At 41.3% G+C, this 16,928-nt stretch overlaps 1 protein-coding gene and 1 non-coding gene across 2 annotated transcripts; one reads left to right on the top strand and one right to left on the bottom strand.

Annotated features, from left to right (window-relative positions):
* Nucleotides 1–8,372: 8,372 nt before the first annotated feature.
* LOC142504974 (uncharacterized) lies at nt 8,373–13,023 on the top strand. Its single transcript, XM_075617807.1, has 8 exons — nt 8,373–8,558; nt 8,706–8,986; nt 9,180–9,865; nt 10,814–10,897; nt 11,027–11,149; nt 11,507–11,955; nt 12,136–12,318; nt 12,619–13,023. Exons 1-8 carry the CDS (start codon nt 8,373–8,375, stop codon nt 13,021–13,023), a joined length of 2,397 nt encoding a protein of 798 aa, XP_075473922.1.
* Nucleotides 8,871–8,977, bottom strand: LOC142513000 (small nucleolar RNA R71). The gene has a single exon (XR_012808970.1). It is a non-coding gene; the product is annotated as a small nucleolar RNA R71 (small nucleolar RNA).
* Nucleotides 13,024–16,928: the final 3,905 nt, after the last annotated feature.

Here is a 16,928-nt window from a genome sequence, read left to right as displayed (position 1 = left end):
AGTTAGAAGAACTTTGACCTTTGCATGTCTATAAGTTAGTTCTTGTGATTATTAGGTTCAGCTTAGTATTCCAACCTTTCAGGGAGAATATTTATATCTGGTTCCGCTACGAAGGCCTTGATAGATTCAGGGGCCACTCACTCATTTATTTCGGAGGTCTTTGCTAATTTCCTCAAGGTCAAAACCGTTGGGCTAGATGTAGCCTATTCAGTAGTATTGCCTTCTGGTGAGGAGATGGCAGCTACCAATGTGATCCGAGACATAGATCTTGAGCTCCATGGCAACCTCGTTTATGCGGATCTGATCGTATTGCCGATGCCAGAGTTTGACATCATCCTAGGGATGGACTGGCTACTGCGGTACAGAGTTTTGATTGACTTCCAGCGGAGATCTGTTCTAGTCCGACCGCCTGGAATGACGCAGTTCTTATTCGAGCCAGATAGGTACTTTCCCTTATCGCGCATTATTCCTTATGTCAAGGCTAGGAAGCTCATGCATAGAGGGTGTCGGGCGTTTTTAGCAACTTTTATATCTGTCCCCGAGGCACCCAGTCAGTCAGCCGCAGATTTTCCGATTGTTAGAGACTTCTTAGACGTTTTTCCTGAGGACGTTTCTGGTATGCCACCCGAGAGAGAGGTGGAGTTTTCTATTGAGCTTATGCCAGGTACGGCTTCGATCTCCAAAGCACCGTACCGACTAGCACCGACAGAGATGACAGAGCTTAAGAAGCAGATTCAGGAACTTCTTGACAAGGAGTTCATTCGCCCGAGTTTTTCACCATGGGGCGTGCCAATCTTATTTATGAAGAAGAAGGATGGCTCTATGAGGCTTTGTATTGACTACCGGGAGTTGAACAGGGTTACAGTGAAGAACAAGCACCCACTTCCGAGGATTGAGGATTTGTTTGACCAGTTGCAGGGAGCTTCGATATTCTCCAAGATAGATCTGCGTTCTGGTTATCACCAGTTGAGGGTGAGAGATGCTGATGTTTCCAAGACTGCTTTTAGGACTCGTTATGGTCACTATGAGTTCCTTGTGATGCCGTTCGGTCTGAAAAATGCCCCAGCGATCTTCATGGATCTCATGAATCGCGTATTTCAGCCGTATCTTGACCAGTTTGTGATAGTATTCATAGACGACATTCTCGTCTACTCCAAGAATCAGGAGGATCACAGCAGACATCTGACCACAGTGCTGCAGACCTTGCAGAAGCACAAGTTATTCGCAAAGTTCAGTAAGTGCGAATTCTGGTTAAAGAAGGTGGCGTTCTTAGGCCACATTGTTTCTAGCAGTGGTATTGAGGTAGACCCAGCGAAAGTTGCCGCGGTCAGAGATTGGGTTGTGCCGCAGAATGCATCAGAGATCCGCAGTTTTCTTGGGCTAGCAGGATATTATCGGAAATTCATTAAGGGATTCTCCTCTATTGCCGTTCCACTCACATCATTGACCAAGAAGAATGCTAAATTTGTGTGGAGCGAGGAGTGTCAGAAGAGCTTCAGTACTTTGAAGCAAGCTCTTATCTCAGCACCAATTTTGGCCATGCCGTCAGGGCCTGGAGATTTTGTTTTGTATACCGATGCTTCGAAGCTCGGTTTGGGCGCAGTATTGATGCAGCATGGGAAGGTGATAGCGTATGCTTCTCGACAGTTGAAAGTCCATGAGAAGAACTACCCTACCCACGATCTAGAGTTGGCTGCCATTGTATTTGCCCTGAAGATTTGGAGGCATTATTTGTATGGGGAGAAGTGCCATATCTTTACCGACCACAAGAGCCTCAAGTATTTCTTTACGCAGAAGGATCTGAACATGCGTCAGAGGCAATTGTTGGAGCTTGTGAAGGATTATGACTGTGACATAGCCACCACCCGGGTAAAGCTAACGTAGTTGTGGATGCATTGAGCAGAAAAGTCGCAGTGATGGCTCATTTGACGATTCAGAGACCTCTTCAGACTGAGATTCAGAGGTTCGGTCTAGAGAATTATCCTCGAGATAGAGTTCCCCGTCTATCTACCTTGACTATTCAGTCCTCTCTTCTTGACCGTATTCGCAGTGGTCAGTCAGCAGATGAACAGTTAGCAAAGTGGAACCAGAGAGATGAGGCCAAGGGCAGTGTCTTGTATTCAGTCAGCGACGGTATTGTGAGATACCGAGACAGGATATGGGTTCCCAGCAGTGGTTCTATTCTATCAGAGGCCCACATGTCGCCGTAATCTATTCATCCAGGGAGTACGAAGATGTACCGAGATCTACAATCATTGTATTGGTGGCCTGGGATGAAGAAAGACATCAGACGATTTGTATCCGAGTGTCTGACTTGCCAGTTAGTGAAGACGGAGCATCAGAGACCAGCAGGTTTGCTCAAGCCTCTTCCCATTCCCGAGTGGAAGTGGGAGAATGTTACCATGGACTTCGTGACCGGATTGCCGAAGTCAGTCAGAGGATCAAATGCTATCTAGGTGATTGTAGATCGTCTTACCAAATCAGCGCACTTCTTGCCTATTTAGACGACTTTCACCATGATTCAGTATGCAGAGTTGTACATTCGGGAGATAGTCCGACTTCATGGTATTCCAGTTTCTATCGTATCTGACAGAGATCCCAGATTCACTTCCTCATTTTGGAAGAGTTTGCATTCGACTATGGGTATGAAGTTGCTGTTTAGCACAGCTTTCCATCCGCAGACAGATGGGCAGTCAGAGCGAGTGATTCAGATTTTGGAGGATCTTCTCCGTGCTTGTGTTATTGATTTCTCTGGGAGTTGGGAGTCGAACTTGCCATTAGTGGAGTTCACCTATAACAATAGTTTCAGACGTCTATTGGCGACCATGTATTTGTGAAGGTAGCACCTATGAAGGGGGTCATGCGATTTGGGAAAAAAGGGAAGCTCAGTCCAAGATTCATTGGACCATTTGAGATCCTTGACAGAGTTAGGACTCTAGCTTATCGTGTGGCTCTTCCACCGAATCTGGCCGGAGTACACAATGTGTTCCACGTCTCTATGCTGAGGAAGTACATGGCAAATCCTTCGCATGTCTTGAACTTTGAGCCGTTGCAGCTTACTCCGAACCTGTCTTATGATGAGAGACCAGTGCAGATCCTAGACAGACAGGAGAAGAAGCTTCGGAACAAACTAGTTAAGCAAGTGAAAGTCAAATGGCTCAACCATTCAGAGGAAGAAGCTACGTGGGAGTCTGAGCCAGAGATGAGGAGTCGGTACCCCGAGTTATTCAGTAAGTTTTAATTTCGAGGGCGAAATTTCTTTAAGGAGGGGAGAGTTGTAGTACCCGTAAATTAGACTACGTATAAGCCATGCATAATTCTAGTATTTTAAATTAAAATGATTTTATTGCATGAGTATTTAAATGCTTTTCTTTAAAGTTAATTATTTTATGCAGTAGCTTAAATTTTTATCTTTTCAGTTAATTCAGTGAGGCCGGACTGGAGTTGGAGTTTTGAGATAAAATTTAAGATTTAAGAAATCATTCTCAGAGTTTATTTTAACTAGCTAATAAGTTGATTTAAGTTAAAAGGAGGTTTAAGGAATTATTTAAGCAACTTGAGGTAAGTAGAAAATAAGTTCATTTAGGTTCAATAATTATGGGGTTAATTCACTAAATTATTTAAAGGATAGGTAAGGCTCTAAAAGTTTAAAATACACTAACTAAGCATTATTTCCCCTCCATTTTTATACCAAATTTCGACCACCCCCTTGGAGTTACAACATTTCTTTGACAACTCACCCCTTTGACTCATTCCTTGTCATTTCTTAACATTATAATCCTTTCATCTATTAAACCCCATTAATTAATATTAGATCATTATCCTAGCCTAGTTTAGCATGTAGAATCGGTCATCCCTCTCCAACCATTACTTTGATATCAAACCATTTCAAAATTCAAAAAGGAGCAAGACTTGGTCATGCCATTTGAATCCCTTTATTATTGGAACTCCCCTCACTCTCCTAACCATCATTTCCTCTCCTCCATCACCGAAAATTTGAGAGCTATTCAGTGTAAAAAACGTAAGCCTCATAGCTAGATTAAGAGAGAAAATAATTGAGTAGAAGGAAGATCAAGAAGATCACTCCGCCTCCTCCGCGCCGCGTCGTCGTTTCGTTCGTTTTCTTTTCAAAACGAACCAAGGCATGTATATGTTTTTATTGAATCTTCAATCAAGTCATATTAATATTTTAAAACATCATGTGTGCATCAATCATGAAGGAGAAAACCGAAATTTCAGCAACAAGAACAAGAAATAAATTCTGCACGGTTTCCTTTCCATTTCATGCTTCACGGGTTGGCTTGTTTTCATTGTTTCAGGTATTGGTTCGATTACAGGCTTCCAAGGCTGCTCCTAGACATGCACTAGGGTGTGTCAAGACCATGTTGGTCCATTCTTTCAGTCCCATACACGCCGGAAACTCGCATGTGACAGCAACACCCCAAATGTGTCCCTTTGAGTCCCGATTTGTATAGTTGTTGTCAAGGGAGGGAGTTTCTGATCTTGGCTGCCCTAGGGGCCTATAGCCATGGTTAGAATGCTTCCCTATCATGTCTTATACGTGACCAAGTTGCCCTTTTAAGGCTTGGTCCATGGTGAATCGGTTTTCAAATCAAAAAGAAACAAGAACAGATTTTTGGCCCCTTCCCCTTATTTCATGTGTTGTTCGATTTTAGGGAGTGGTGTGGATCTTGGTTGGCCTCTGGCCCTTAGCCACGGTTCACACCCTACCTCTTGATGTCTAGATCATGCCATGGTCAATCAAATGGCCACTAGAATGACACGAGACAGTAAACGAAGCAAAACACCACACGCACGCAAGGGTGCTCTCGGGTGGGACTTTTCGGTTGGTTTCGGGTGTGGTGCGAATTGTGGCTGGCCTAGGGCCCTTAGCCATGGTTTAAATCATTCCATAGGATGTTGTTAAGAGCTTTGGTCGGCAGTGAAAGCCCCAATGGCCGATAGTCTCGAAAACGACACAAGGAAGCGAAGGCACGGATGCTGTATTTTCTGGACAGCAAGTGGTGCGTTGGTTCAGAGGCTCGTTCGAGTTCATGGTTGGCTTCTAGCCTATGGCCTTGGACTGGACAGTGCCTTGTTGAGATGGGAAGGTCGTGTTTTTGGCCGTTTGTGATTCGGATCATTTTAGAGGTCGTACGAGAAATTACAGTGCGATGTGCCAAATTGACTCTCGAAAGAGCGTTTCATGTTTTGGCATCCATTCACCAAAATTTCGACTTGCATCATTTTTGGAGCATTATTTCGTCATTTCAGGTGTATTTTAATCATGACTAAATGATGGTTTGGTGTTGGTTCGGGTTGGCACGGAGTCATGATTAAATACGAAGTCGTTGGGCGTAATTGTCTCATTTTTGAATTCAATTACAAAGTTTGGTCAAGAAAATCATTTGCACATGTTCATGATAAATTTAGGTCGCAGCAAGCCTGGGAACGATCCAATCCATGTGGTAAAATAATACAGGATATTTTATCATGCCATTTAATTATATTATGTGCATAAAAATATAAAATATTCATTTTTTAGATTTATGCGATATTGCTTGTGGCCATTTCACTATCATGGGATCATTGTATCATCCGGTCGTCAGTTACCGGTCAATTCAGTTCAGTTCCACCCAGTATACTATGGCATTAGTCTGATCAGACGTTCATTACTTCACCCGGTCGTCAGTTACCGGTCACTTCAGTTCAGTGCAGGGGCCACTTGCGTAGAACATAATCTTACCAGAAAATTATTACATGCTATTTCATTATAGGGCTCCAAGGAGCAAACATTTTCACTATGACTTTCAGTTCAGTTATGCACGTATTATAATTAATCTTGACACGATATTTTACGTTATGCCTCATGACGTGATATTTTCACTTGCATGCAATTTTATTATATTATTTACTCGTTATTTACGATATATGCATGCTGAGTCTTTAGACTCACTAGACTTGATTGTTGTAGGTACTGTTGATGTTGGGGCCGAGGGCGGGGACTAGTGAGCAAGCTTGGGTCGGCAGTAGTGGAACCCGAGGACCTCATTTACATCATTAGCCATTTTTATGCTCAAACATTTTAAGAGTTGTTGGATTACTTTAAACTTGTTATTTTGCGAACAATAAGTTCTTCCGCTGCTATTTTTAAAAATTAAACTTGATTTATCAGTTTATTTTGTGAATGAGATATTTTATTTATTTTAAAAAGAAAATTTTTTTATTTTTTCGCAAATTTTCAAACACGAATTTTCGGACCATTATACAAAGTCCAAAGATTTTGTGAATATATCAGCCAGTTGGTTCACAGTCCTAACAAATTCTAGTCGAATTATGCCTTCAACCAAACCATAATCCTCAATCATTTGATTCATCCAAACAAGTTGTGAGCAATAACTAGCTTCAGCTACAGACTCAACTATGGACAAGAAACACACAATTTTGCTTCTTACTGTACCACGACACAAGGTCATTCCCTAGGTAAAAACATCCACCTGATGTGCTTTTCCTATCATCTAGGTCTCCGGCCCAATCAGCATCAGAAAACCTACCAAATTAGTATTTGTTTCTTGTATGTACCACAATCCTAACTCTAGCATACCTGCAATATATCTAAGTTTACGTTTCACAGCTTTTAAGTGTGAATTTTGGATTAGCTTGGCACCCTAGCACACAAACAGACACTGAACATAATATCAGGGCGTGTAGTAGTTAAGTACAAAATACTCCCGATGATGCTGCGATACATGGTGCTGTCAACACCATTGGCAACATCATCTTTAGGCAATTTTTCACTTGTCCCCATGGGAGTTTTCATATGCTTATAACTATCTGATAGGACTCATTTTTACGTGTTTTTAGTGTTGGTTTTGAGTCGCATTCATGCATCATATTAGTTTGTTTAGTTTAATTTTGCATCTTTTTAGCATTATTTAGCATTTGACTGACCTCGTGTATTTTGTGGTGATTTTGTAGGAATTGAACCAAAGAGTGGGAGAAACTTTGGCATAATGTCGAAGAGGATTCGCTAGGGCGGTCAAAAGTGACCGCCCCAGCGAGCATTGTGGTCTGGCCGAGGATTATTTTGCGCAAGTGTCTCACTAGGGCGGTCAAAAGTGACCGCCCCAGCGAAACCAGGGACACGCTCTAGGAAGCTTATTCGAGGACCTCTCGCTAGGGCGGTCAAAATATACCGCCCTAGCGAGAAGCGAGATTGAGAAAGATTTGTTTCCAAATTTCTAGGGACTCTATCCTACACCATAACCTAACACACGAGAACAGCAGCCGTTTTTCATCTTTTATCAGACTTTTCATCATTTTTCTTGGGGAGGAGGCTAGGAGCAAAGGAGATTTCGAAGACCTCGAGATTTCCACGCGTCGTGGCCGTCATCCATCGTCATCTTTAGTATTTTCATTATTCAGTATTTTATTTCTTACATTGATTGTTGGTTTTTATCATGAATTTCAGTAGCTAAACTCTAGATTTGTTGGGATTTGAGGGGATCCTACCCCGTACTCGGTGTTTAACATTATTTCTCGACGTTTTCATTAGTGAATTGTTTATGCTATTGTTCTTTCGTGTTTCAATCGAAGCCTAGCTAACTTCCTTTGATTATTTCATGTTGTTGATGAGTTCGATAGAATAGTTAACAATAGGATCAAATAGTATAAACCACGGATTTACAATTTTAGTAGATTTACGGAATTGGGTACGTGTCGATAGTGATAGTTCACCCGAATGAAAGCTAGTGGATTCCATAGAATGTAATGCAATCTTGAACTGTTAAATATTTGAGGACACTTGAGTACTGCATGTTTTTGATTAGTATTAATATATCTCGACAGAGTATATTAATTAGTCTAGGGAATTCCGTCGAACGCACGAGTAAAAGTCGAGTGTAATTATTTAAACACGAGTGGTAGGTGAACTGATAATTCCCAACCAATTCATTTCTCATTTGATTTAATCCAAATTAATCATTGCGTTCTTGAACACGTTTTCTTTGCAATTTAATTATTTTAATTGTTTACTTTACATTTGTTTAATCATCAACTCAATTTATCGTTGCTAAAGAAATTTTACTTGAAAATAAAAAATAGTGTAACGCAGTCCTTGTGGAACGATACTCGTATCCACTTACGTTTATTATAACTTGACTATCGTGCACTTGCGATATTTAAATCGAGCTTTCATTTATAAAATAAATTTTGGGATTATTCACTGTGCAACTTTTACTCGATCAAGTTTTTGGCGCCGTTGCCGGGGACTGTTGATTCACAATTTTTTATTTTTCATTTAAATTCTTTAGTATTATTTATTTTATTGTTATTTGATACTCTCATTGTGTTGCAGATTTTTCTTGTGGTGCATGCGAAGATCACTCGAGTTTAAGCTTGAGCCTTTTGACCCCGAGATCGAACGCACAGCTAGACGTCGACTACAGCAGCAAAGAGCGAAGGAAAGAATGGAAGGCGATCAACAAAGAGAGGAGCCAAGGCGTATACCGATGTTGGATTATGCACAGCCGTCTCTTGATGGAGCACGTCCAAGCATCGTAAGACCAGTCATCCGAGCTAATCAGTTTGAGATCAAGCCAGCTATCATTCAGATGATTCAGAACACTGTCCAATTTGGGGAAAGTGCACTTGACGACCCTAATTCTCATATAGCTGACTTTCTTGAAATTTGTGATACTTTTAAGTTTAATGGCGTGTCTGATGACGCTGTTCGTTTGCGTTTATTTCCATTTTCACTGAGAGATAAAGCTAAGTCGTGGTTAAACTGTTTGCCTGTAGGGTTTATTACTACATGGGAAGATATGGCAAAGGCGTTCCTGATCAAGTACTTTCCTCCGTCGAAGACTATGAAGCTCAGAGCCGACATTACTACTTTTGCTCAATATGAGCAAGAGTCACTTTACGAGGCATGGGAGCGCTACAAGGACTTGTTGAGGAGATGTCCACACCATGAGCTGCCTCTTGGGTTAGTTGTTCAAACTTTCTACTACGGTCTGTGGTAACTTACTGAGAAAGACGGCGGAGGAAGGATATGAGTTATTGGAGGAGATGGCTGCTAGTAGCTATCATCCTCAGTCTGATAGGCAGAGACGAGGTGCTGGAGTTAATCAAGTTAATGATTTGTCGGCGGTTTCAGCATAGTTAGAGGCTTTGAATAGAAAGATTGATGGGATGAGCATGAGTGGGTCGGCTATGCGTCTGCAAGAAATTTTCTGTGATAAGTGTGGGGGTGAGCATGATGTGCAGGATTGCCAAGATGGCAATCCCTTCTATGTGCCTGAGGGAGCACCGGTAAAACAAGTGGGATTCCAGAACCATCCTAGAAATGACCCTTACTCGAACACATATAATCCGGGATGGAGGAATCACCCAAACTTTTCATGGGGAGGTCAAAACAACCAACATCGCCAACAAAGAGGTCCACCATATGTGATGCACCAAGGATTCAAGCCAGAACCGTCTCGGGAGGAGAAGTCCAATTTAGGGCAAATGATGACTAAATTTATTTCTGCAACAGAGACGCGATTTCAGAACCAAGATGCATCCATAAAGGGGTTAGAGAATCAAATTGGACAATTGGCTAAGCTGATTGCTAATAGGGAGCAAGGAACTTTACCAAGCAACACGGAAACTAACCCAAGAGAACATGTGAAGGCGGTGGAATTGCGTAGTGGAAAAACACTCGGGTCTAATGAGGAAAAGACCAAGCACGGAGAGGATGAGGTGAAAAATCGAGGAGGTAAGTCTTCTAACTCTACATCTACACCTATTGCACAGAATAAAATTGTTATCCTTCCACCTTTTCCTGAAGCAATGAAGAAAGCTAAATTAGATGCACAATTTGGTAAATTTCTTGAGATATTTAAAAAATTGCATATTAACATTCCTTTTGCTGATGCTTTATTGAATATGCCAAGTTATGCAAAATTCTTGAAAGATATCTTAGCAAATAAGCGGAAGCTAGAAGATCATATGACGGTGAATTTGACCGAAAATTGCTCCGCTTTAGTTCAAAACAAGATGCCTCCGAAACAAAAAGATCAAGGGAGTTTCTCGATACCTTGCATTATTGGTGACATTAATTTTCATAAAGCTCTATGTGATCTTGGTGCGAGAATTAATCTGATGCCTTTTTCTGTGTTTAGGAGACTGGGATTAGGTGAACCCAAGCCAACTAGGATGTCGTTGCAGCTGGCTGACAGATCTGTCAAGTATCCACGTGGGATTATCGAAGATGTTCTGGTGAAAGTGGATAAGTTTATTTTTCCTGCAGACTTTGTGGTACTTGACATGGAGGAAGATTTAGAGATGCCTTTAATCCTAGGGAGACCGTTTCTGGCTACAGGGAAAGCACTGATTGATGTTGAGGAGGGGAAATTGAGACTTAGAGTTGGAGAAGAAGAAATTATTTTTGATGTTTTCAATACTCTCAAGCACACAATGCACAATGATAGTTGCTTTCGTATTGATGTCTTGGATTCGCTTGTTTGTGATTTTGTGCAGGATGGATTGAAAGAACCATTGGAGGCCACTCTCACTACTGAAAAGCAGGAGGACGAGCTAGACGAGGAAAATATGGAGATGGTAGCTCATTTGAATGCCATTCCACCTTGGAGAAAGCAAGTGAGGCTTAGACTAGAGGAATTGGGAGACAGAAAAGATTTAATGCTTCAAAAGTCAAGCCTAGATGAGCCACCTACTTTGGAGCTCAAACCATTACCTCCACATCTCAAGTACGTATATCTAGGAGAAAATAATAAATTGCCTGTTATTATTTCCTCTTCTTTGACAGATGATATGGAGAGTAAGCTCTTGGGAGTCCTCAAGGAACATAAAGGAGCGTTCGCTTGGAAGGTTTCGGACATAAAAGGGATAAGTCCTTTGATCTGCATGCACAAAATTCTGATGGAAGATAAATACTCACCTCTAGCACAACCACAAAGGAGACTCAATCCAAAGATGCAAGAGGTAATAAAAGCTGAAAAAATTAAATTTCTGGATGCAGGTATTATCTATCCTATCTCTGATAGTGCGTGGGTAAGTCCTGTACAATGTGTGTCTAAAAAGGGTGGGATTACTGTTATTGCTAATGAAAAAAATGAGTTGATTCCCACTAGAACTATTACGGGTTGGCGTGTATGCATAGATTATAGGAAATTGAATGATGCAACCCGTAAAGATCACTTTCCCTTGCCATTTATCGATCAAATGATTGAACGATTAGCAGGTCATGAATTTTATTGCTTTTTAGATGGATATTCGGGATACAATCAAATCACAATTGCACCTGAGGACCAAGAGAAAACCACTTTCACTTGCCCTTATGGTACTTTTGCGTTTAGGCGTATGCCCTTTGGTTTATGCAATGCACCTGCAACATTTCAAAGATGCATGACCGCTATCTTTCATGACATGACTGAAAATTTCCTTGAAATCTTTATGGATGACTTCTCTATTTTTGGCTCCTCATTTAATGAATGTTTAGAGAATTTGAACTTGGTGTTAGTTAGATGTGAGGAGAGCAATTTGGTGTTGAATTGGGAGAAGTGTCATTTTATGGTTCAAGAGGGGATTGTGTTAGGACACAAGGTATCGGAGAATGGAATTGAGGTTGACAAAGCCAAGGTGGAAGTAATCAAAAACTTACCCCCACCTTCATCAATAAAAGGTGTTAGAAGTTTCCTAGGGCATGCTGGTTTTTATAGGCGTTTCATTAAAGATTTTTCCAAAATTGCTAAACCTTTATCCTCTTTGTTGATGAAAGATGCTGAATTTAATTTTGATTCTACTTGTCTGCATGCATTCGAGATACTCAAGGAAAGCTTGGTGACAGCACCTGTTCTGACTGTCCCTGATTGGGAGCTACCGTTTGAGGTGATGTGCGATGCTAGTGATACAACTGTTGGTGCGGTGCTGGGTCAAAGGAAGAACAAGGTATTTCATACCATCTACTATGCAAGTAAGACTTTAAATGATGCTCAATTGAATTACGCTACTACTGAAAAGGAATTGCTTGCTATAGTATTTGCTTTCGACAAATTTCATTCATACCTTGTTCTGTCTAAAGCAACTGTGTATACAGATCATTCTGCCCTAAAATACTTGCTTGCTAAGAAAGATGCGAAACCTAGGTTAATTAGGTGGATTTTATTATTGCAAGAATTTGATCTCGAAATTCGAGATAAAAAAGGTGTGGAAAATGTAGTTGCTGACCACCTGTCTAGGCTTGAGCATGTTAGAATTAAGGGCAGTGACGATGATATTGATGACTGGTTTCCTGATGAACAATTGCTTGAGGTAAATGCGTACCCTTGGTATGCCGATTTTCCAAATTTTCTTGTCACTGGCACACCTCCACCTAATTTATTGTTTCACCAAAGAAAGAAATTCTTTTCAGACGTGAAATATTATTTTTGGGAGGAACCGTTCTTGTTTAAGATTTGTGCAGACTCCATGATAAGAAGATGTGTGGCGGAGGAGGAAACCAATCAAATTCTGAACCATTGTCATGACCGTGAGGTAGGTGGTCACTTTGGACCCATACGAACGGCATCTAAGGTACTTGAATGTGGCTTCTATTGGCCAACTCTTTTTAAGGATGCTCGTTTGTATGTTCTCAATTGTGATAGATGCCAACGCACAGGTGAAAAACGATTGCTGCAGTTGAATCAGTTAGATGAGTTTCGGGGAAGAGCTTATGATCTTGCACTATCTTACAAGGAACGCACCAAACGAGCCCATGACAAACACATTATAAGAAGGGAATTCAAAGTGGGTGAAGCGGTGTTGGTATACAATTCTCGCTTACGACTCTTTCCGGGCAAGCTAAAGTCAAGGTGGTCAGGACCATTCACTATAGCCAAGGTGTTCCCATCAGGTGCAGTGGTGTTGCATGATGGCAAGGACGGGACATTTACTGTGAACGCTCAAAGATTGAAGCACTATATCAATGGCACAATTGAGCCACAAATTGGAGTCACTCGGCTCCATGACAGTCATTGAGGACATGGGTGAAGAGTCGAGCTCTAGACTATAAATTGAGAACTACTTCTACTCCTTATTTTGATTTTGATTATATTTTTTTTTTTTAGTTATTAATCGCATCATTTGCATTTAGGTAGTTGCATGGCATTGCATTCAAATTTTTTTCCCGAACACTTCTCGCTCGGGCGGTCAAAACTGACCGCCCCAGCGGATACTCGTTTTTTTTTAAAAAAAAAAAAAAAAAGTCTTTTGCGAAAACGTCTCGCCAGGGCGGGAAAAATATACCGCTCTAGCGAGTCGCGCAGATTAAAAATTTTTCTCCCCGAGAACTTCTCGCTCGGGCGGTCAATTTTGACCGCCTTAGCGAGTCGCACAGATTAACAAAAAAATTTTTTTCCGAAAACTTCTCGCTCGGGCGGCCAGTTTTGACCGCCCTAGCGAGTCGCGCAGATTATAAATACTTTCCTCTTCTCTTTTCCTCCCCACTTCGAACCCTACTACTCCCCTCCGATTTTCGGCACCCCCCCTCCATCTTTTGTGCTCAATCCTTATTATTTGGTGATTTTTCAGGGCAAAGACTCAATCTTGGTCCATACACTCCACGAGGAAGCATTTAGGCTACAAGATTTTCTTCTCCGGCGGTCTTTCAAGCAACTCCGGTCATCTTCCACATATTCCGGTGAGCTTCTCCGGCGACCCTCAACAATTTTCCGGCGGTTGGATACTTTGTGCACTCCAATCTCTACATGGCACCCAAAAGATCTAAGGTAACTCACGGTGCTTCTAGTTCTCGTTCCACTCCATCTATGTTTGTGAATGAAAAAGCTAGGGAGAGATTTGAGCATGCTAGACTACATAGGAAACCAATTCCTGAGCGTGGATTTAGCTCGTTTCTTATCGGTCAATTTTCGGAGTCCCAAATAGAAAGAAGAGGGTGGAATACCTTTGTAGCACAACCGAATGCAGCAGTGGTTCCGGTTGTGCGTGAATTTTATGCCAATGCTCCGGAGGGAAATGAGTCGAAGGCATTTGTGAGGGGACATCTAGTCCCGTATGATCCCAAGACGATCAATGATATGTTCGGACAGCTTAACATGTGCATTAATAGCAGCAATTTGGCTTTTTACTTCCCGACATAGTGACTGAGCTGTGTGCCCGAGCGGGGGTGATATTCGAAGATGATGATGAGTGGTTACCGCCGATGAGAGCCATTGATGAGGCTCTCTATAAATCCAAGAGGGAGAAGAAACAGGCTGAGCTGCCCGAGGAGGTATTTTTCGATTATGGGATAGCAGCTCAACCACCTCCGGCCTTAGGACATGCACCACCACCCCCGCAGCCACGCCGCCATGCCATGCGAGATCGCATCGCCGAATTGGGCGCTTGGGCCCATTATAAGACGCAGTACCAGGCCGTTAATCAGGCACATATTCAGAACATCGAACACCTGGTGCAGGGGATCTCAACTCATTTGGGCATCGACACTTCCGGACGGCCACCTACACCCGCATACCCGCCACCCTTCCAATTTCAGTACAATTATCATATGCCCCCAGCAGCTGAAGAGGGAGTTCCACCGCCGGAGAATGAGGAGGAGGATGATTTCTGATCAGGGGAGTTTATTGTTTCCCCTTTCTTTTTATTTTGCATATTCTATCTTTGCAGTTAAATTCATGAGTTTTTTTTTATGTTTTTAGTGTTTGTTTCGTTTTGTGCACTGAGGGCATTGCACAACTCTAGTATGAGGGGGGTAGATTGTTATGTTTGCTTAGTTAATTGGTTTTAAATTGTTGCATTTCTTTTATTTGGTGTCGTTTATGGTGAGAAGACATAGTGTATGAGCCAATGATGATGTTGAATTGATAGTATACAAAAGTGTTGATTGGGTCACCTCATGAATGGTACTCTTGATTGTTAAAGCATGAATTTTGGCACAAAGTTGAACTTTTTGAGCACATATGTGTGGGGACTAGAATTTTGTAGGAATAATGGTGAAATTTGAAGGTTTTGTGTGGTTAACTTGAAAGGCATCATTTATGAGTAGATTTAGCATGTAAACCCGTGAAAATAAGTCACTAATTGGGACCTTGAATGAGAACATGTGATTTGCCTTGAACTTCACATATACCCCCTTTTTCAATGCACTGAATTAAAATATCATACTCCTAACCAGCTGTAATCCAAAGTATATATTCTTAGCCTAGGGAGTACACGTGTGAAAACTGTGCATCAAAAAAAAAAGAAAAAAAAATATATCGAAAAAGAAAAAATTGGTGGAGATGTAAAAGGAATGAAATTCTATTCCTGGGCTAAAAGCTGGAGATGTAAGGAGACGAGGAAAGTCAGACGAAAAGTCTTGACGATTGCACAATGAAAATGATCGGTGTACTCCCGACTGTTAGCCACTTGAGCTTATTTTCCTTCTTTTCGACACCCTTCTCTGCACTTAAGAATCAAATAAAGTTCAAATTATGGTTAGTGATAAATGGACACGGGGGTGCATGCTAGTGAGACTTGTATTGAAGTGCTAATTGAGTGACTCGCATGATCGGATGATTGATCTATTTGAAGTACGAATGACTAGACCCATCATGACACACACACACGTTCAAATTAGTGTCGAGATTTATGTGTAGATGAGAATGAGTATTCGTTTGTGATTTGACTTGATTATGATTTGTATGTGGGAAAGTTCACTGAGGCATGAGCATAAAAGCGTTAACTCACCATTGACATTTACTTGTGTAGGTTATTTCTTGTTTGAGTATTTTATGTTTGTTGTGTTTGTTTAGAATCTCGTGCTTTAACCTATTTTGCTCGAGGGCGAGCAAAAGGTTAGTATGAGGGGGTTGATAGGACTCGTTTTTACGTGTTTTTAGTGTTGGTTTTGAGTCGCATTCATGCATCATATTAGTTTGTTTAGTTTAATTTTGCATCTTTTAGCATTATTTAGCATTTGACTGACCTCGTGTATTTTGTGGTGATTTTGTAGGAATTGAACCAAAGAGTGGGAGAAACTTTGGCATAATGTCGAAGAGGATTCGCTAGGGCGGTCAAAAGTGACCGCCCCAGCGAGCATTGTGGTCTGGCCGAGGATTATTTTGCGCAAGTGTCTCGCTAGGGCGGTCAAAAGTGACCGCCCCAGCGAAACCAGGGACACGCTCGAGGAAGCTTATTCGAGGACCTCTCGCTAGGGTGGTCAAAATATACCGCCCTAGCGAGAAGCGAGATTGAGAAAGATTTGTTTTCAAATTTCTAGGGACTCTATCCTACACCATAACCTAACACACGAGAACAGCAGCCGTTTTTCATCTTTTATCAGACTTTTCATCATTTTTCTTGGGGAGGAGGCTAGGAGCAAAGGAGATTTCGAAGACCTCGAGATTTCCACGCGTCGTGGCCGTCATCCATCGTCATCTTTAGTATTTTCATTATTCAGTATTTTATTTCTTACATTGATTGTTGGTTTTTATCATGAATTTCAGTAGCTAAACTCTAGATTTGTTGGGATTTGAGGAGATCCTACCCCGTACTCGGTGTTTAACATTATTTCTCGACGTTTTCATTAGTGAATTGTTTATGCTATTGTTCTTTCGTGTTTCAATCGAAGCCTAGCTAACTTCCTTTGATTATTTCATGTTGTTGATGAGTTCGATAGAATAGTTAACAATAGGATCAAATAGTAAAAACCACGGATTTACAATTTTTATAGATATACGGAATTGGGTACGTGTCGATAGTGATAGTTCACCCGAATGAAAGCTAGTGGATTCCATAGAATGTAATGCAATCTTGAACTGTTAAATATTTGAGGACACTTGAGTACTGCATGTTTTTTATTAGTATTAATATAGCTCGACAGAGTATATTAATTAGTCTAGGGAATTCCGTCGAACGCACGAGTAAAAGTCGAGTGTAATTAT

Source organism: Primulina tabacum, chromosome 10 (genome assembly GCF_025594145.1).
Source record: "Primulina tabacum isolate GXHZ01 chromosome 10, ASM2559414v2, whole genome shotgun sequence".
NCBI classification, from domain to species: Eukaryota; Viridiplantae; Streptophyta; class Magnoliopsida; order Lamiales; family Gesneriaceae; genus Primulina; species Primulina tabacum.
This window is presented reverse-complemented; position numbering and strand designations above follow the sequence as displayed.

What these genes read in the sequence shown, in the direction of transcription:
- LOC142504974 (XM_075617807.1), top strand. Translation starts at nt 8,373, where the DNA reads ATGCGAAGATCACTCGAGTTTAAGCTTGAGCCTTTTGACCCCGAGATC. An exon ending in TAAATTAGATGCACAATTTG is followed by an intron (nt 9,866 to 10,813) that starts GTAAATTTCTTG and finishes CTTCTTTGACAG; the next exon opens with ATGATATGGAGAGTAAGCTC. An exon ending in TCCCACTAGAACTATTACGG is followed by an intron (nt 11,150 to 11,506) that starts GTTGGCGTGTAT and finishes ATGAATGTTTAG; the next exon opens with AGAATTTGAACTTGGTGTTA.